The sequence below is a fragment of the Oryzias latipes genome, chromosome 22 (assembly GCF_053564925.1).
Source record: "Oryzias latipes strain Hd-rR chromosome 22, Olatipes_Hd-rR_3.1".
In the NCBI taxonomy this organism is placed as follows: Eukaryota; Metazoa; Chordata; class Actinopteri; order Beloniformes; family Adrianichthyidae; genus Oryzias; species Oryzias latipes.
The window spans coordinates 14,461,981-14,482,250 of record NC_136258.1 but is presented as its reverse complement, the minus strand read 5'-3'; the positions used below and the strand labels follow the sequence as shown (position 1 = coordinate 14,482,250).

General features: G+C 38.5%; 1 protein-coding gene across 1 annotated transcript; it reads left to right on the top strand.

Moving 5' to 3' along the window:
- Positions 1-1,240: 1,240 nt before the first annotated feature.
- LOC101158400 (CD109 antigen-like) lies at positions 1,241-17,872 on the top strand. The gene is made up of 32 exons (XM_023951975.2): positions 1,241-1,351; positions 1,459-1,613; positions 1,690-1,718; positions 1,806-2,039; positions 3,021-3,143; positions 3,240-3,279; positions 4,054-4,141; positions 4,215-4,320; positions 4,418-4,538; positions 4,654-4,763; positions 4,834-5,025; positions 5,291-5,395; positions 5,488-5,550; positions 6,067-6,237; positions 7,400-7,552; positions 8,139-8,199; positions 8,275-8,380; positions 8,454-8,571; positions 9,693-9,806; positions 9,891-10,109; positions 10,225-10,366; positions 11,833-12,009; positions 12,108-12,189; positions 12,517-12,748; positions 12,864-13,035; positions 13,728-13,921; positions 14,127-14,282; positions 14,389-14,454; positions 14,818-14,957; positions 15,036-15,192; positions 17,277-17,379; positions 17,479-17,872. Exons 1-32 carry the CDS (start codon positions 1,293-1,295, stop codon positions 17,673-17,675), a joined length of 4,185 nt encoding a protein of 1,394 aa, XP_023807743.2. The 5' UTR covers positions 1,241-1,292; the 3' UTR covers positions 17,676-17,872.
- Positions 17,873-20,270: the final 2,398 nt, after the last annotated feature.

Below are 20,270 nucleotides of genomic sequence, written 5' to 3'. Positions count from 1 at the left end.
ACTGTGTTCTAAGTCATGTCTTTTACTGCCCTCTAATGGTCAAAAAGAGGATGTGCAGGCACTTTTTTTTGACACCACCTAGTGCAGGGCTCTGCAACCTGTGGCTCTCTAGATAAAGAAAAATAAAACGTTTTGAATTGTAAAATTTAACTAAAGTAAAATAAAATACCTCAAACTTCATTCCAGTCATTCAAAAACAGAAGGACATACATATCACAAGTCGTACTAAGGCTTTTTGACAGATTTTTGTACCACAGACATCAATTGGAGGGCAGTACACAAAAGCCAGAATAAAGGCACACAAAATTCTATTTTTAACACATTTAAAGATTTTAAGTCCACCTTATGGTGCGAAAAATGCCGTAATTAGCTCTGACTTAATTTTAATGAAATTTACAAATTTCTTGCCCAGATTCACTACAATCACTGCTGACATTTTACTACCCATTACTGAATTACTGAACTTCTGTCAAAAGTTATAAACTTTTTTGTATTTGGGAGGGAAAAAAAGCTATTTTCTCTTTATGTATGTGTTTATGTAAGCCAAAAAACTGCATAAAACCTGTTTGTTATATTTATCATATTAGTAACATACATACAAATTATTTTTCTAGAGTAAAGTCAGATTTTGCGGCTCCTAATGGTTGTGGTCAGTGAGAAACTGACCCTAGTGGATCTTTAAGTGTTGAAAGCTGCAGACCCCTGATCTCAGGGTTTCAAAGATCCTTTATTTTCTCTTTAACTTGCTTTATTATCTTTTAAAGAAATAAAATTTTTAATATATTTTGAACTTTAGGGATGACTGGCATAAAAGGTGAAAGCATTTCCTTTTCCTAAGGTTTAATTAAATTAAATTTGGAGACTCCTTGTCACGTTTTAATATCCATTTTGGGACATAAGGTTCATAAAATGTTGAAAAGAAAAGATTCTTTAGAACATGACTGATCTGTAAAGCAGCAAAATTGCATCTCCCTGTGATTACTTTGTCCCCAATTTCATAAACTGAGTCACCATCATGGGGTAAAAAGTCTTTTTAGCTTTCACTATGAATGAATGAGAACGGCTGGACAGGAGCAGGAATTGTCAGAGTGACAGTTGAGACTCATCCCCCTCAAGGCAAAGATGTAAAGAATATGAGGAAAAATTCCAAAGGAACGGAATAACAATGTGTTTTGGGTTTATTGGCACAAAAGCAGGGGGTGGAGTTGTCATTTGTTGCTTTATTAACATGAAGCAGAAATGTGTCAGGTGATTTGAAAGCAAACGTGTAACCGAGGAGGTCGCTGGACAACATGAAGCAGGTCTGGATCCTCATTTTGATTTTCTCTGCTTCGGGTTTGAGCTCATCCAAGTAAGTCCTGTTGTTTATGTGAAGGTAGATGTCGTTTTTTTTTTGCCTCCACGCCCTCAGTCATGGCAGGACTGATCTTTAAAAGTCCTCTTTCCCTGCTGTTCTAGTACAACAACGTTTCTGATCTCAGCTCCAGAGATGCTGCATGCCGGTGCACCCACTCCACTGGCTGTCACCCTCTTCTCTGACTTTTCTGCGAGCGTGACAGCTGAGTTGGTGCATGGCAACACCAAAGTAGCTCTGACACAGAACTTCCAAGGAGGTGACACTTCAATTATACTCAGATTTGATTTTCTTGTGGCGGTCAAAACAAACTAAAACATATTTTTGTTTTTAAGGTTCAACCAGTGTTGTTTTTCTTCCTCCTGTGAGTCAAAGTCTCTCATTTTTCAGTAAGTAAATACAATAAGGAAAAAATTCTTTACATTTAATATGTTTCTTATCTTCATTCCAGCTTCCTGGCTCCATACCAGACAACTCCCTCTTGAAGTTGAACGTTTGGGGCTACAAGGACAACCGGATCATCTTTGCCAACACGACCGACATCACCTTCAGCCACAGGAATGTCTCTTCCTTCATTCAAACGGACAGATCGTCTTACAGACCGGGCAGCACCATCAAAATCAGAGTTGTGTTTATCCAGCTGGATAACCGTCCCTACAGAGGGAAACTGAACATTTCTCTGCAGGTGAGTCACATTCTCTGAATTTGGTGCATTTTGAGTATCCCGTTCCCAAAAAATTTACCACAATAAAAAAGTGAACATTGGATCAGACGAGGGACCAGATAAGTCTCTCAAAAAATATGTTAGGCATCCCAACAATGATTAGAAATTAATTTGTGACTATCTTTGTTTTAAATTCAGCCCCTGATGGGACAATCTGACTTCTGTATGATTATAATAAAACTTATGTCTTCCAGTTTCTTGGTAATCACCTGTCCCTTGTGTAATACAACCCTTTATTAGTATATTTCATTTGATTCTAAATTATTTTAGTCTAAGTTCAACTTTGAGCCCTGTAGCAACAGTGTTTTCTTTTTGTTATGGGGTTATAGATTTTAACTAAATCTACACTAACTACAATATGGAGCATCATGTGGAATGAGGAAAACAAGTAATCCATATTCTAAGACATAATTATTTTCCCTGAACAACAGTAAATATAGTTTTTGCATGTAACAGAGTTGAAAGGTTGAGCTTGACTGTGTCAATCTGAAAATAAAGGATAGTGTGAGTGGGAAAAACATTTAGTGATGTCAGCTCCTTAAGAAGTTGGACTAAATAAAAATAAAATAATAAAAAAGGGAGGTTTGATGGGTTTGTATGGGGTTGAACAAAACTGAGCGACATAAGAAGATGGTGGCACATAATAAATAATTTATGTTTTTTTTTTACATATTACTTTTATTTAGGTGAAAGCAGAAAACAAATGATTACTTTAGAGAAAAAAAGCTATTATTATTTTTTTATATCATTTTCAATAAAGATTTGTGTGAAATAATGTAGAGATACATTGATCTTTTTTTAAACAAAGTTTGGGGTTTACTTTAATATAAAATGATTTGAGGTAAGGTGAGTATCTTTACTTTTTTTTGCTTAAAAGCAAATAGAAACATTAGATTCCAAAGTGTTGTCAGGTTGGAAGCATGGATGATTTTTGTCCTGCAGGATCCTAGTGGAGAAACTGCTGCTAAATGGGAGTCCACAGGGAATCTGGGAATTTTCGTACAACAATTTGCTTTGCCACCGAAGTGTCCTCTTGGAAAATGGATGATAACAACAGCAGAAAATGTAGGTTTTTAAAAAAAGAAAAGAAACAAGCTCTGCTTTGAATGCTGTTTCAAATGAAAACTATCACCTTTATGCCTCCTTTCTCCTTTTTTTTAGGACGCAACTGACAAGAAAGCGTTCACTGTGGAAGAGCCTGGTAACTGGTTTATTATTTCTAAATATGTAGATATGTGTTATACACTGTTTAATTTTTTCTATGAAGATGAAATTTCTTAAACCAGTGGGGTAACCTTCAAACTTTTACTTTGCATTGATATAGAATGACAGGTATGTAGTTATCTATTAGCATTTCCATAGAAATCAATAAAAATGATTATAGGATTTTTAAAAAACTGTTTTTCTTTTATAACAAAATAGCAAGAAAAACAGACCCCTACCTCTTTTATTTTTTTAATCATTTGGTGTCAATTAAGAGAATGAAAATGTTGTGAAAGCGTCACTCAACAGATTTTCACCATCCTGCTACGTGGTGAAGGCCAAGCTCATAGTTACTCCAAAAGAAGAAACCCTTGAAATGCCAAGAACTTTATTCATTTATTTATTTATTATCTTGTGGTCACAAAATAAAAGCTTTTTCACTTCCTGGCACTGCAAGGGTTTCATCCAAAACCACTAAATACTCTCTAAAAACTTCCAAAAGTGGCCATTCCATCATTTTTGATAATATTTTGCAGATATACCCACCAAAACTTTTTGGATATTTTGTAACATTTCATACATAATATTGTAAATAATTTGTTTGGACCTGAACATTTTTTTTGTATTTTTCCTAACTAAAACGTCTTTGAGTCTCCAAATGTTTCTTGGGACATTGTGTCATTGGTTAGAGTTTCATGATCCAAAAATGTACAAATTTGATACATGTATTAAAAAAGAAATGGTATTTTTTCATGAATCCTGCTGCTTGCAGTTGCTGAGGCTCCTCGGTTCGAAGTGTTGGTCAAGACGTCTCCATGGGTCCTCGCCGGAGACGACATTCCTGGATCAGTTCGAGCACTGTTAGTTACATTTTGAAGAGTTAAACATGGCTTATGGAAAAGTATCCCTAATCTATAGTTTGTTTTTCTTTAGTTATCGCAGTGGACAACCTGTACAAGGGACATTAGAGGTTAATCTAACCTATAATATAGCTACCAGCAGTCCCCCCTCTTTCTTGCAGGTCAAACAAACCAAGAAGGTGAGCTTTTTATTTCTCTGTTGCTCTTCGTATCCTCATTTAATCAATTGTATGTAAAAATGGATCCTAAAGGAGTTAATTGTGTAACCTGTTACAGATTTATGGATCAGCGCAATTTATATTTAGCAAAGACCAACTTCAGGGTCTGCAATCTACGGCGGGCAGCAGGGATTCGGTTGTGGTGCACATCTCTGCCCGTGTTCATGACCCCTCCACAGGTACGCTCTGTCAATGCTGCTAGATATATATATACTGTATGTGTGTGTGTGTATAGTTTATATTTATATTTTCTTTTTGCTATTTGCTGAATCAAATGTTCTGCTGTTCCTCCAGGATATGAAGTGAACAAATCTGCTGAAGTCCACATCACTCACAGCCCCTACCAGCTTCAGTTCCTCCATTTTTCTCAACCTCTAAAACCTTCGTTAGACTTCTCTGCAAGAGTGAGGGAATTTTTTATTTAGAAACATTTTTATTTAATGGAACGTTTTATTTTAAATGTCTTTTCCACAGCTTCAGATATCTAGATATGACAAAAGGCCTCTTGGCTTAGAGGAGCTGCTGAACTCTGCAGTGGTTGAAGTCACTCAGACTGACTCCTCCAGGAACGCCAAAAACACAACTCTGATGCTTCCTGTGGCCGAGAACGGGACTGCCAAAGTTCAATTCAAACTCCAGGAGCACATTGCGGCACTTTTTATTACAGTGAGTAATTTACCTGGGGAAATCACCAAACAGTCCTTTAGGGGAAAAGATGCACCAGTTTTGTTGCACGTAAGATGAGTAGTTTCAATGTGATTTTCAGGGATATTCTATAAAAACATGACTGTAGGACATTTGAATCATGGAAGATGGAATTTCAGAACGCATGCTCTGGATCTTAGATAACACAAAAGGAATGGGAACACATTTTTTAGAGGATTTATTCTCTACACTTACAAAAAATGTAGATTTTCATCTTTGTTTTCAGGCCAAATTCAGAGCCAGTCAGCAGAGTCTGACGCTCTACAACAACTACTCCTCCCCGAGCGGCTCCTATGTTCAGATCTCACATGACAGTGAAACACCTGCACAGGTGACACAAATTTAAATGATAATATTATAATATGACTAATATATCTAAGCTAATGTATTACTGAATATATGCCTCCAATTTTTTACTTTCAGATTGGATCACCCCTTCAACTTAATGTAGAGAGTACATTTAAACTGGGGAGTCTTCAGTATGTGGTAGGATAGTTTCCATTGTAAATGTCCTTAAAATGCATATTTTTTAATAGATCATATGTAAAAACTAACTGTTTCCTATGTTTTATTAGCTCTAATTCGGTTGTTTTTTAAACAACTGAGTTGTGGAATAAAAAGTGGGTTTTTTTGTCCCCCCCCCCCCCCCCCCCCAAAAAAAAGGCTGCTCAGTTGATGTCAGATCTTCTGTATAAGTGCTGCTGAATTTTGAGGTTGTGTCTTGGCAGACCTGTTACCAAGACACACAAGAAATCTGTAAATTTCCATGTCTGTTATGAACAGCGAACCCCTATATTAGCAATTCTGCCTTTTCTTGGTTCAGTCATGACATGGTGAGAGTGACCTGACTGTGGATAGAAAAAAATCTGTCTTTTTTCCACCTCTTTAGACCCTGCGCGGGGTCATGGGGGTTGTTGGAAACTATCCTAGCTGCTTTTAGGGTGAAGGCAGGAGTGTTTAAGGTGAAGTACAATGCTGATCTTAATATTGTTTCATTTTAAGGTGAGCTCCAAGGGTCAGGTGGTGGCAGCTGGAACCAAAAACTCCTCGTCTTTCTCCCTGACTCCAGACCTTTCCTGGTCCCCCCAGGCCTGCGTCACTGTCTACTGCCTGCTTTCTGATGGAGAGCTTATCAGTGATTCTGTGTTTATACCTATCCAAAAACACAATCTTGTACGATCATCTTTAGTTAAACAATTGGTTTCTTTATTAGGTACACCTCACTTGTATCCTTCAATAGGTATTCTACAGTTACAGCAAATGTGTCATGATTAACACATTGAGCAGCCAATGGGAGGTAGATACGCTGTACTCATACAAGGATCATCATGGTCAACAGCAGCTTTATGGTTGTCTGGGAAGTTGAAACCATTCTCAATTTGTACAGAGCGGCAAAAAAAATCTCCCCCATCCCATGACACCACCACCGTTGGCCTAATTTAACCAAGTAAAAGATACCTTACACCCACCGGGGTGGGTGTAAGTTATCTTTACGGGCGTTACGGGTGATACGGGTGTTTTCCACATTTGACCCTTGCCCTGAGGGAGGGTTGAGCTACAGACCATGCTCAGGAACCATTTGGTGGTTTAATTCCCCCAATGCCATACCTTCATGCTGAGTGTCTTTGGTATGACCCAACTGAGGATATGAACTCACAACTTTCCACTCTGAGGGAGGACACTCTACCCCAATGCTATTGGGTTTGATAGAAGTATAAATAGTTAAATGATTTTCCATTGTTTGTGCCAAATTCTAAACCAGCCACACAATTCCAGCTAACATTAAGACTCATGAGACAGGGCAGCGGATTTTTCAAAACTTTGCATGGTTGTATTGTCTACTCTTAGTGAGCCTATGGGAGTTGCCGTTTTTGTTGGGATTTTTGGCTGCCAGTTTCCCAACTAAACCACATCTAGAACCAAAGCTCATCTGTGTCATGATTGTCTCTGATGTCCTTCCATCACCTCATCTGTCCATTCTCATTTGATCTTTGACACAAGCAGAAGATTTCTGTCCTCACAACTTCTCGGTCACTTGATATTCTCTTTATCAAACCATTTTCTTCAAATCTTTGAATTTTTTTTTTCTAAAAATTCACAAAGAATCAGCAATTTTTAAAACACTGAGACCATATTTCTCTATCACCAACAATTATTTCCTGTGTTCCTCATTTGGACGCTCCATTTGAGCTGGGTCAACCACTGGTCATGTGTTTGCGAGATGAGGTTTTTGCGATACGTAGTGTAAGGGTTGTACCTAATAAAGTTACTGTTAGGTTTATTTACATGCATTTACATTTCTGTTGCTGGTAATTGTTAGCTTGCTTCCCCTCAGGTAACTCTAAATTGGAGCAAAGAGAAGGCTCAGCCAGGTGAGCAGGTGTCCCTCACTGTAGCTGCAGCTGAATCCAAAGTTCAGGTTGGAATTGTGGTAATGGGGGCAGACAGTTCAATGCTTCAGTCTGCTCCGGATTTCAAGCTCGAACAGGTATGTTGGTCGGCAAAAATTGTCTAGCATAACTTTTCATACAAGTGATGATGACTTCAAGGTTCAAAACGATGATCCACTAACAGACATATTTTGTTACGTAGGACTTGAGAAATCGGTGACAAACAAAAGAATAGGAATTTAAACTCTGTAACATAAACTCCTGAGAATTGGATCCAGTCCCAGTATTCCCCCCTGCCAGTAGGACACCATGAGAACACTAGCATAGTCCTTAAAACCGGCCGGACAGGATGAAAAGAATCTGTCCGCTTTGTTTGGAGGTGACTCCTTTCTCCAGGAAGAGGAGGCTCTGCAGACTTTTGGAGAAAAAACTTGAAGAATTATTGAAGTCCTTGAATGAAGAAAACACTAGTTCCCCACCTGTATTGTTCTGCAGATATCTGGTGGCTTGTATTGTGTAGGAGACTGGATTATCTAAACGCAACATCCTTCAGGCAAACAGTCACCTGACTTTATTGTATATGCTGTTCCTACTAGTATTGCTAACTATTGCAATAGAGCTCCTTAAGGTGTGATAGAAAAAGATTGAGAAAAATATTGACTAATTTTTGTTTTTCCAAAACAGATTTACAACCTAAAGACGATGAGCAATGTGAGAGTGAATAACAACATGTTGCCTAGAAATGGTATGTTTTTCATCACTGGTTATGGTCAATTTTTTTCTTTTCAAAGCTCCAATGTGGGTTTTTTATGCCTTTTAGAGAATGATCTTTTCAATAATCTGGATAACGATCTTACGGTTGAGAAGCACTGGAGATACTGGATGGACGGAACTGACTCTGTGTCCTGGTTTGACACTTTTGTAAGGTAAGAGCTGAAAGAAATGCTAAGAAATGTTGGAGGATTTCTTTTTTACTCTTGCTTCCTATATTTTTTTTAGTGATAAATCGTGGACCAGTGAGAAAATCACAGTTCCTGATGGTGTGACTTTTCTGGGAGCTGTTGTTCTCGTCATGTCAGAGAATCTGGGTTTGGGTTTCACTCCGGTGCCACAAAAGGTAAGGATTCTGCTTCTTTGAAAGCATCAAGATGTCCATGGTCTGATTGACTAATGACACAAAGAGAATAGAATATTAAAAGCAAAAAAAAAAAGAGTGATGCAGCTGACTGTACCTGTTTATTCTCCTGAATGAGTAGCTTTTTCAGTTTTATGCAGCTTTCTTGGTAGTTGCCATTTTTAATCAACAAATTGACAAACGGTAGATTTGAAAATTGGTCTCTTCCATTTATTTTTAATCCTTTCAGCAAAGATAGAAGTTCCTTCACACAAAGCAGGAGATGTGGTTCCAGTGTAAAAATAATTAATTTTAGGATTTACCAAAAACACAGGCAAGAAAGCCTGAATACAGCTGTTGTGTAAGGAAATGAAGAAAAAAAAGAAACCATATCTGCCTGAAGAGTATTGATGAAGACTATGTTAGGAACAATGAAGTGAACACAAACAAAAAGGCAGATAATTCCACTCATGTGACAATCTCATTCATTCGCCTGTGACGGAGGGAACTTCAAATCCTTAGGGACACAGCGGATAAGAAAGATAAAATTCCACCTTGCCAATTGGTAGACACTGTGGGTTCCCAGGACCTGGTGAGACTGCAGCTGCTGCACCCTTGGATCAGCTGACGGTCCTGTGAATCAGGTGACAGGCCTAAATGTGGCAATGACAACATCTAAGTTGGAGCCCAAACAGCACGGAGCACAGAAAGAAAAAAAACCTAGAACTAGACCTAGAATGGATTTCCATTCAGAAGTTCTAGGTCTTTATTGAACATCCTTCAAATAATCCTGTTATAAGAAATCTCGCCTTTGAGTGAATGCAGTTTACCTGAAAGGCAAGGCACTGTTGCAAATGGAGCATAGTTTGTACAAAAAAACAATTTTTTACATCCCCACTTTGATCCTTTATTAATAATGGCCAATTTGACAGACTGTAGTTCACCTCCCAACACCAGAAGAGTCGGGGTTTTTTTTTGTGTGTTTTTTTTTTACATTGGATTGGTTGTCAGATCTTTGCAGAAGACACAATTTCCAAGAAACACTTTTTACTTTTAGTTTGTCTGTAATAAATCGGCTTTCCTCCAGAGACGATCAGTTATGTTGTGCATCTTGTCATTAACAGTTGACGGTATCCAAAGACTTCTCCTTGTCTCTTGTGGCCCCTCCACACATCATCAGAGGAGAGGAGATTGTCCTAGAAGCAAACATCTTCAACTATTTAGAGCACAACCTTGAGGTGTGTTGGACAGAACCTTTCCTCTGCCTTCATAGACATAAATCAAAGAAACTACCACTTGATTGATGATGTTTCTGTTTGCAGGTCATTGTGTTGCTTGCTCAGAGTGAAGCTTTCAAATTTGTGTTGAGCAATCAAAGAGACATGTCTGTGATAAACGCCAAGCAGTTGACCATAGGGAGTCATGCTTCTGCCTCAGCCTTGTTCCCTATAGAGCCTTTGGTTCTGGGCGAGATGGAAATATCAGTAGAAGCTGTATCTATGGAAGCTTCCGACAGCGTTGTTTGGAAGTTACTGGTGAAGGTAAAATAGAAGAGAAAATGTCCAATGTGAACCTGAATTTGCAGATTTCCCTACAACTTCTAAGTTTCTGCACGGCTTTTGAGTTGACCCTGAGTTATTGTCATGTGTTCTGTAGCCTGAAGGAATCGAGCAGTCGTCCTCTCAGACTCTTTTCCTGGAGCTGGCGCCGCAGTCAGACAGCTACTCCAGATCCGTCTCTTTCTCCTTTCCACCACACGTGGTACCGGGCAGCCAGATGGCTCGTGTGGCTTTGGGCGGTATGTTTAACATTTCCCTCTGTCTTGTACCGATAGCCTTTCCATTTAAAAACATTTAATGTTTAGTGGAGGTTCTGCAGGAAATGGTGAGGAGCAGTATGAACCAGTTGCTCATGAAGGTCGATGTGATGGAGGATCCTGACAGTTATGAGTGCATTCAAACAAAAAACTCAAACGTTTGAAGGTTTAGAGTTGTTACTTGAAAATAAGCTGTTGTTTTATTTTTTACTTAATGTAACGACTAAAAAATACGAGGGGGTATGAGGACCACGCACAAAAATAAATTAAAACATAAATAAATTTACAGGAACATAAACCTAAAATTATGAGAAAAAAGTTGTAATTTTAAGAAATTAAAGTCGTAAATTTATTAGGAAAAGTTATGATTTTATAAAGATAAATTCCTAAAATTATGAGAAAAAACTTGTAACTTTACCACATTTTTCCACATTAAGTGTCAGCTAAATCCATTAATGCAGCCATTTATAGTGACCAAAAGGCTTTCTGTATACCATAATGCATTTGGACCTCTGCGACTAAATGTTTCCTGAAAATATTTTTCAATGTCCTAATGCTTATAATAAAATCTTGTTGACTCACTAAAAGACTTAGCATTATTAATCTGTAAAATCCCATATTGGTTCTGTTTTTGTTGTTTATCTGTGACTAAGTAAACAAACTTTTGCCTCATAAATTTATGACTTTATTCTCATCATTTTTCAGCTTCAAACTTATGTAAGGTTAAAACTTTATTGTCATAAAAAATGACTTTTATACTCATGATTCTACGAGTTTACCCTGGTAAAATGTTAACCTTTTTCTCATAATTTTATGACTTTATTCTCGTAAATGTATTTATTTATTATTTTTATGGTGACCCTTATACTACGTCATAGAAAATGGTAAATTGCAAAAATGAAAGGTATCTAAAACGGGTCTTGGTAAGAATTTCCAGTGAAGGGGCAGTCACGTCTCCTTCATCTGTTTAGATTATATTTTTTAATGCATTTTGATGAGAGAGTAATCTCTAAAATGAAACACCCACAAATACATGAGATGTATGATTACTTGATACATTTATAAAACGAAAATGCATTTCCTGAACTTCAAGGGAAAAAGTCCCACACACTTATTCCAAACCTCACTTGTATATTGGCAAAGGCACATTGCACTTTAGTTTCTTGCACATTGACTGTCAATTTGATATCATCTGCTATGTTTTTGGTTTGAGATTCTAGGTGTTTCAAATTCCTCCACCTCTACATTTCTGAACTCTGACCTCCACCGTAAATGAGTTCGGGAATTAATACTTTTTTAAATAATTACATAGTTTTTTTTCAATTATGTTCTGATTGAATGTTTTATTCTTTATGAGTAGAAAATGGTAACATATTATACTGATAATTGAAAAGGGAGCCTTTATCTCCTGGTTTGACTCTGTTGTGGTCCTTCGCTGCCTTTTGTAGGTGATATCTTAGCGTTGTCCATCAACAACTTGGATTCACTGGTCCAGGTCCCAATTGGATGTGGGGAGCAGAACATGATCCACTTAGCTCCAAGTCTTTATGTCCTTCAGTATCTGGACAAGTCAGGCCAGGACGATGCAGAGATCAGAAGCAGAGCTTTGGGTTACCTGACTAAAGGTGAACGGTCTTTGCATCACTTCCCTTCTTCACAAACACGTAGTAACTTTCTCCAAACTTTAAATAAAAAATATAAAATCTTGGATTTACTTCTGTAGGATATAAGACGCAGCTGTCTTACCAACGAGATGATGGTTCTTTCAGTGCTTTTGGGGAAAGTGATGCATCTGGTAGCACTTGGTGGGTCACAAATCTTCTGACTTTGAAACAGCACACACCTAGGATTTAAAAATAATGATGTTACCATGTTATATACAATTCTTTTACAAGGTGACCGAACTCCATGTTAATCCCAGACATGGAACGGCTCAGTAGATCTGAGAACATATTTTTATATGGTGGCAGCTGAAACACAGTTGACAGTATTATTGTTTTAACTGTTGTAATTGAAAATCAATTTGGACAAAGTGCTTACAAAAACCAACATATTTATTTTTATTTTTATAAAGATGTCCCTTTGAAATTCATTTGTTCATAATGCTTCTTATCCCCACCACTGCTGTCCAGGCTGACAGCCTTTGTGCTGCGGTGCTTTCTCCAAGCTCAGACCTACATCCAGGTGGACCAAGAGGTCCTGATCCAAGCCCTGATGTGGCTCCTGAAGCATCAGGGCCAGCAGGGGGAGTTCTTGGAGGTGGGCAGGCTCATCCACACAGAAATGCAGGGAGGAATGGATGATAGCTCAGTGGCTCTCACTGCATTTGTGCTGGTGGCCTTCCTGGAAGATGACTCTTATAAGGTGAGTTTGCACCGCAGTTTTAACTTTTGCCTTTGTGGCATCAGGAGAAACGTTAGCTTTTTAGATTCCATTGATGAAAAATGATTCCTTTTTTTTTTTTTTTTTACTTTGTTAGGAAAAGTATGCAAGCAACGTGTCTCTAGCCCTGAACTACCTGGAGAACAAACTGTCCACCGGTGTGGTCAGTAACTACAGCCTGAGTCTGGTGGCTTATGCATTAGCTCGAGGGAACCGTCCTCTAGCAAGCAGAGCGCTCACTGAACTGAAGAACAGAGCTGATAATATTGGTAATTTAAAATGTAAAAGATTTCACAACAAATGTATGTTATTAAAAAAATTTTTATTTAAACAAGGCAACGTAAACACAAAAGATAAAGGATGAAAAAGAATATTGACACACATTACAAAGAGTCACACAGAAAAGCAAATGTTCATAACTGCCAATTCATATATTACCAGACTTTTATATCCCTAAATCTGAAAATAAACTTGTCAGAAAAGAACAAAAACAAACAAATTGTGCATTTACCCTGAAACATCATTTTAAAGGTCATTTCAAATAAATATATCCCCCTTATTGGACATTGTTTTCTGTATTTCAGTACCATTCCCCCTCTCACATGTAATATTACGGGATCCGCAGATAATTTGGCGTCAAATTTGTTTGGATTCAGACATTAAACTGTTGTTTCTTCCTGTTTGGGGTAAAACTTGAGACTGGAAGAGTTTCTAAAAGTTTCTCTCCCACCAATGTTTGGCGAAAATACGTAGCTGCTATAAGTGTATCCAAACCCATAATAAACATGTCATTTCCTTAAACTCAGACTATTTAATCAACCACGATTTATAGGTTTATAAATAAACTTCCAGTGCAGAAACATGATTTCCCCATATTGTTTGGCTCAAAACATTGACAGTTATCTGCAGATTCATTGACAACATTGGTTGTTTGAATTCAGTCTTTGTTTTTTTTTCAAAGGTGGAGTCATGATGTGGACTTCCTCTGCTGGCCTGAACTCACATGACCTCAGCAGGGTACAGTCAGCACAGATTGAAATGGCTGCTTACGTGCTGCTGGCTCTGTTTGTGCGTGGCAGTTTCATCGAAGGCATTGAGCTGATGAAGTGGTTAAGTATTCAGACGAACCATCTGGGGGGCTTTGGGACAACTCAGGTGAGAATAGACTTTTCCATCCACCTGAAAATCTGATTATATTGAGTCTTATTTAAGATTTAGGAGGAAAAAAAGTCAGTTTGGATGCACATTTTATTGTTGTCTCATGTTCTGTATGTCCAGATTATAGACCGGGACAGCACAGACAGGTGTGGCATCCACACTGACATCATCCATATTGTCTTCCTGCTTGTGTTTTCTGCAGGATACAGTTATTGCACTACAGGCTTTGGCTTATTATGCAGCATTCAGCGGCGCTAATGCTATAAACCTGAAAATTGACATGTCTTCATCGACGTCTTCGTTTAAGATGTCATTTAACATCAACTCTACCAACTACCGGATGTGTCAAAACCAAAAGGTAATGGCAGGAAGCACAATCTGAGCCTTAATTTCAATTCTAAAAAAAATATTTTGCATACAAAGGAAAAAAAAAAGGTAAAAATACATTTTTTTTTAATTCACAGATTAATGCTGAAAAAGATTTGCCTTTGAACATGTACATACAAGGACAGGGATTTGCTCTGGTTCAGGTAACATCTAAGTTTTTCCTAACTGTTTTTCATGAATGCATGCTGCAGCCTCTGTTCATCCTGTTTGGTCGAGCAGCCTGGTGACAGATGGTTTAACCACACGAGCACGTTCAGAATAAACCGATGATAGCATCTCTGCATGACAGCAGAATGTTCCGTTTCCCTGTAAACAGCAAACGCAAATGTAGCGTGACAATGGGGTCCCAGTTCCAACATCTGGAATGCAGACTTTTAGCTGTCACTTTTTGGTGCATCATGGTAACATCCAGAGAAAAAAGAAATATAGAAATCTTATATTGTTAAGTGTTTGATCTGATAATCTGCTCAAAATCACTTGCAACAGTTTTTTATAAATTCATCCAGCTTAATGCCTTTTACAACGTGGAGAACCAGACATTTCTGCAAAGCCCCCAGCAGGTTTCAGATGAGGAAGCATTCTCATTGAATATTCATCTTGCTGAAGCCAGTAACCACAGCAACATGATCTTGACTATATGCACAAGGTAAGTTCTGCAACGTCAATGCAGTGTACTGGATATCAGTTTTAAAATTAGTCATGATATCTTTTTACACCCTTCTAGACTGAAAGACAATCAGATAATACCCAACACTGGAATGGTTATTGTGGATGTGGGCATGCTGAGTGGGCTTGGTCTACTTCCTGAAGCAACCTTCCCCTCAGATTTGGTTAGGAAGGTGGAAAGTACGCCTGAAAAAGTCCACCTGTACCTGGACTCAGTAAGAATCTCATGTTTCTTTATGATGTAGATGGTTCTGGTTCTGTTCCATCCTTTTATGCACATTTTGTTCAGCAGATTCAACTCAATGCCTGGAGAGGGAAATATCATGTAAAGTGACACAGGAAACACTGTTATCCAAAGTAACTATCAGATAAACTGTTACAGTTGGCAATATTAGTGTGATGAAATGACAGCCAAACCAAGGATTTGGCCATGGGTTACAATCTCAAAGGGCATCCTACATATTTTCCAATTAAACTGCCAATGAAGCTCCTTACTGGCTAAACACACCTGATCCATGTAATCAGCAGCAGAAAAGGCAGGATTTTTCTTAGAAACTTGCAGGATGCTGGCTATCAAGGTCTGGTGTCTGACAATCCTGACCAATTAGCAGACAACCAATGAGTTCCAGCCACGTTTGGAGTTACTATGGAAACTCATTGAGCTTTTATTAGTCTACTTTGTTGATTATGCATTTGAGATGTTTACCATTTAAAAGTAAGATTTTAGCATTACTGCTTACGGGAGCATTTGATTTATGTTAATAGAATTATATACAAATATGGTGTAAAGGAATTTTACTTTTAATTAAACTTACATTTCCGACCTTTCAGAAAGCACATAAGCAAAAGGTAGGAGGAGGGATGTTGGTAGGGGGGTCGTTGGACGATGGAAGAGGGGGGGGGGGGGTAAAGTCATAGAACATTATAAAGCAACAAGTGGCTAGAAGTTTATAATCATTTATAATCATTACTGTCAGGTGTAAATGTACAATAAATCTAAAAGGGGTGGGGCCTGACCAGACACACACTCAAATGTTACAGGCATGCCTGTCGTCTCCAAAAATCTTCACATATAAACAAGTCAACATGTAGACGATACAACTACTGTTCATACATGCATACTTATGCATTCAGACTAACACATGTGAAACATTTCATTCAGTCAAATGAATTATTTGTGCAAAGGTAAGCAAACACCTGTGCTCCAGTAAGTGTTTATGGATGATGGAGTGTAAAAACAAAAGAGGAAGAGTGCCCAGTCATCCCCACACCACACTGCTGCTTCGACCCCTGCCGAAGCAGCAGTGGTAGCCAGGACCCCCAACACCTGCACGGTATAGCAGATAGAGAGAAACCACCCGATGGGCAATCACTTCTGCCACCCAGGCCACGGTCAGCTGGACCGCCACTGGGGCCCCCAATGCCAGAGAGCAGGGAGGCACAGGGGAGCAGAGAGTGCAATCTCCAGCCCGACCAGAAGAATAGCCCTCCCCAGAACCCTGCCCCATGAGAGAACCCCCAGACAAGCAGCCCACCACCACCCATGATGTCTGAGCATCCCCCCACCCCAACCCCAGGCACAAGCCAGGCTCCCCAAGGGAGAACTGGTCCAAGCTCCAGGCAACCACCCACCCAGCCTACAGGAGGTGCAGGAGAGAGCAAGGCAGGCCCACTCCTGCCAAGGGGGAAGTGGGGGGTCCCGAAGATGTGTTAAAAACATGGCCCGACCAGGCTCACCCACTGTTGGAGAAGGCCAGTGCTCAAGGGCAAGGACCAGAACCCGCACCACAGGGACACGGACACCCCCAGGCTCAGATGTGATGTAATCCCCCAGGCTCCGGACCCTTCACCTCACACAAAGAGAGAGGAGCCAAGAAAGAGCCATTCCAAGGAGCAAGCCTAGGCCCCCGCCCCCAAGAGTCGACCCTGGGAGAGCTCTGGTCTGGCACAGATGGGACAGAACTAGCCGACCAGTTAGGGCAACCACCGATTTGACATTGCTTCAAGGGAGACCCCAACCCGCCAAACCTCCAAGGTCCCGTACCGATAGTGGTACCACCCCTTGATGCCTATTATTGCAAATATGCATCATACCACTTTGGCTCCAAAATGACATGAATTTAGCATCTACTTTAAAGCAAAACCATTGAGTACATTTTTTGTCACAGCTGGAAATAAAATCAGGCATCTAGGGTTTTTAAAAAAAGACACTAGAAAAATGTAGATTCAAGGTTCTACTACTTTAAAATTTTAAATGAGATTCTAGGAGCACCTTATTAATTTGTTTTATAATTTGCAGCTCAATAAGACTGAGGTTTGCATGAGACTTCCCATCATCAGAAACTACAAAGTGGCTCGGGTTCGGGATGCCATGGTGTTGGTTTATGACTACTATGAACCCAGTAAGTGTCATTTCTCACATTCCTTTTTGAATCAGCATCATCAAATCATGTGAGTAACCAACAATCCTTTCCATTGTGCCTTCTTTTTATCGATATTAGCCAGGAGAGCAAAAAGAACCTACAACTCCGAGAGTCTTTATAGCAGGGAGTCCTGCTCCTTCTGTGGAGAAAACTGTAACCTCTGCCAATCTGGAATCCACATCTCAATGAGCAACTCACAAGCAGCTGATGACAGAACCTTCCGCTTGAGCTTTTTGTTTCTCGGAGCTGCCCTTGTTAGTCTTTTTGCAGTTTGATCGGTAAAATGTGTTTGTTTTAACTGAAAAATTTAGGGTGAGGGGAGTTTTTGCATGCTGCTTTAATGTCATTTACTGTGAGCCGAGAGATAAAGCATGACTTTTTTTTTTTTTTAGCAAACATCAATAAAAACAGTGAATCTTTGTAGTCGGCTACTGTTTTACCTCAATGAAGCAATAAAATGTACATTTGTGTACCTCTTTTGGTTTGCATTCCTCTATGTGTCCACATGATTTGACTGAAATACAAATGCTGAATAAAGAACCGCCAAGGGTGAAATTAAAGGAGACTAAACCCCAGATATTTCTTGTTGTCACTGTTTTGGCAGAAAATGCAGACAAACTGAGATTAAATAAATAAATAACTGCAACCCACAATCTGGTTTCCAGCTATTAGCTCGAGTTTGGTGGTTTTTGCTTCTGCTGATGCATCAGAGTTTTTTGTCTGAAGTTAACCAAACCAGGAGTTTGTCTGCTAATGTGGCAGAAAAGAAACGAAGGTAGTCTTGTATGGGGTTAGGTTAATGTCAAAATGAAATGTATACTCATAGACAAACGTGTACACTTTGAAAAGAAAGAGCAAAATATGAATTCATTTGGTGTTATGTTTGATATGTCTGGACTTTTCTTTGCCTTGAATACAAAAGTTACTATTACGTTACTGACAAAAAAAGGTTACAAACATCAATTCACTAAGTGCATGAGCACGGTTTCATTATCCTCTTATTATCAACCCTCTTTACACCTAATGTTTGAAGTGGCATGTCTGCTACTCCTATCCCGACCATTTTCCAGCCATTGTGGGTCTGTGACAGTCTGCAGGTGCATTGTTTACACAATTAGCTGTTGTCGCTTAGCAACAACAAATCGAACAGTAACGGAAAACACTCTTTTATGATGTGTTATTTTAACTGAGTTATAGGAAGTAGTACGTAAAATTTAAATAAATAAAATTATAATAAATATAAATAATAATTAAAAATATAAATTAACAAATAAATAAAAATCATGATCAAATAATTAGAAATTCTAATTAAATAATGAACAATACATTTCCCCTTGTGGCATCAATAAAGTTCCATATTTTTTCTGTTTCATATTCAAGACAAAAAAAGTCATATTCAAAACAAAGACAAATCATATTTACAATAGACATGTTAAACGTAAAACTAAATTTTGGATTCATATGTTTTTTGCAACGTTGTGCATAACTTTGTCCATATTGAGAGCTATCTTACCCCATAGTCTTGGCGTTTGGAAGAATCTGAAGTGAGATAAAGTCCTTCCTCTGTATCTCATCACATGACTGAGCCATAGAAATGTGCGTTGAATGACCTGCAGACAGCGAACACACATGGAAATCATCCGCACAGAGCAATCAGGTTTGAAATCCTGACTTGATTATGAAATGCAAATGTTATTGTTGGAGTTCTACTTGCTTGCTGTCTGGGGTATTTTATAAAACCCAAACAGTTTGAGCTTTTTTCTTAAATTTTACTTGAGAGTGAAGCTACAAACTCACTGATACAGATTAAGCAACATGAGGTTTTTCTAAGTTCATCTGTGTGGTGTTAATGGAAACAAATTTAACCTCTAAGGAGCTGGCATTCATATGTTTGGGAACATCACATTTAGGGTTCGATTACCACGGTTAGCCCAAATATTAGCTTGGGTCTTATGTATACACCAGGCATGTGATCTGCGTGTAAGAACATGCTGAGGAGGCATTCTTAAATGCGTTTTTAATATACAACGTTAACACTGGATGGTCAGTACCTAATGCAAGTTTTCTTCTCACACAGCTCTTTTCCCATATATGAAAGACTCGGTGTCATAGAATTCTGCCCGGGCAAAAACAGCAATTTTTAATTCCTTCTCTATTTTAAAATGGTTGGCCCTTTTGTGAATTAAAATGGGCACTATTACAAATCACTACCAAATCCGTCTCTGATTGGTGAAAGTTGAACTGGTTTACTTTCAATGTGCGTTTTGTACGTAGAGCCCAAAAACAAACTTAAAAACTTGTGTAGCGATGCACAAATGCAAAAGTTTTAAATGCAGAACCCATAATTGCATAATTACAGTCTGTATTGTTTCACCAAAAATATTATTATTTATGTCAGAAAGTTTTTATCATATGCTCCTTTAAAAAAATTATTTCCAGAGGTGGTAAAACATTAAATATTAATTACAGGATATTTACTAGCAAAAGAAGTGATGTGAAGGGAAACATTTATTATACAATAAATACATTTTTTTACAAATGTGTGTCATATTTTTTGGCGCATATCATTTGAGATTTATTTTCACTTGTACAGGTAAATTAAAAATTGGGCCCCTGTAATGCTGTTAGTAGAATCCTGTAATTCACATTGTCTGCACATACTGCAGATGAAAGATGGCCTCATGCAAGAAAAGCATGTTTCCTTAGACGGTTACTGCAAAACAGAAACTCAGGAGTGATTTAAGACGGAGTCTGGACATGCCAACTGCCCTGAGGCTGTTACATTCAGGTCCCATTACATGCCCCAACCAAGCTGCAGTGACCCGCTCACAAACACTAGATGGCAAGCTTGGATTTGGAAAAAAAAAGTC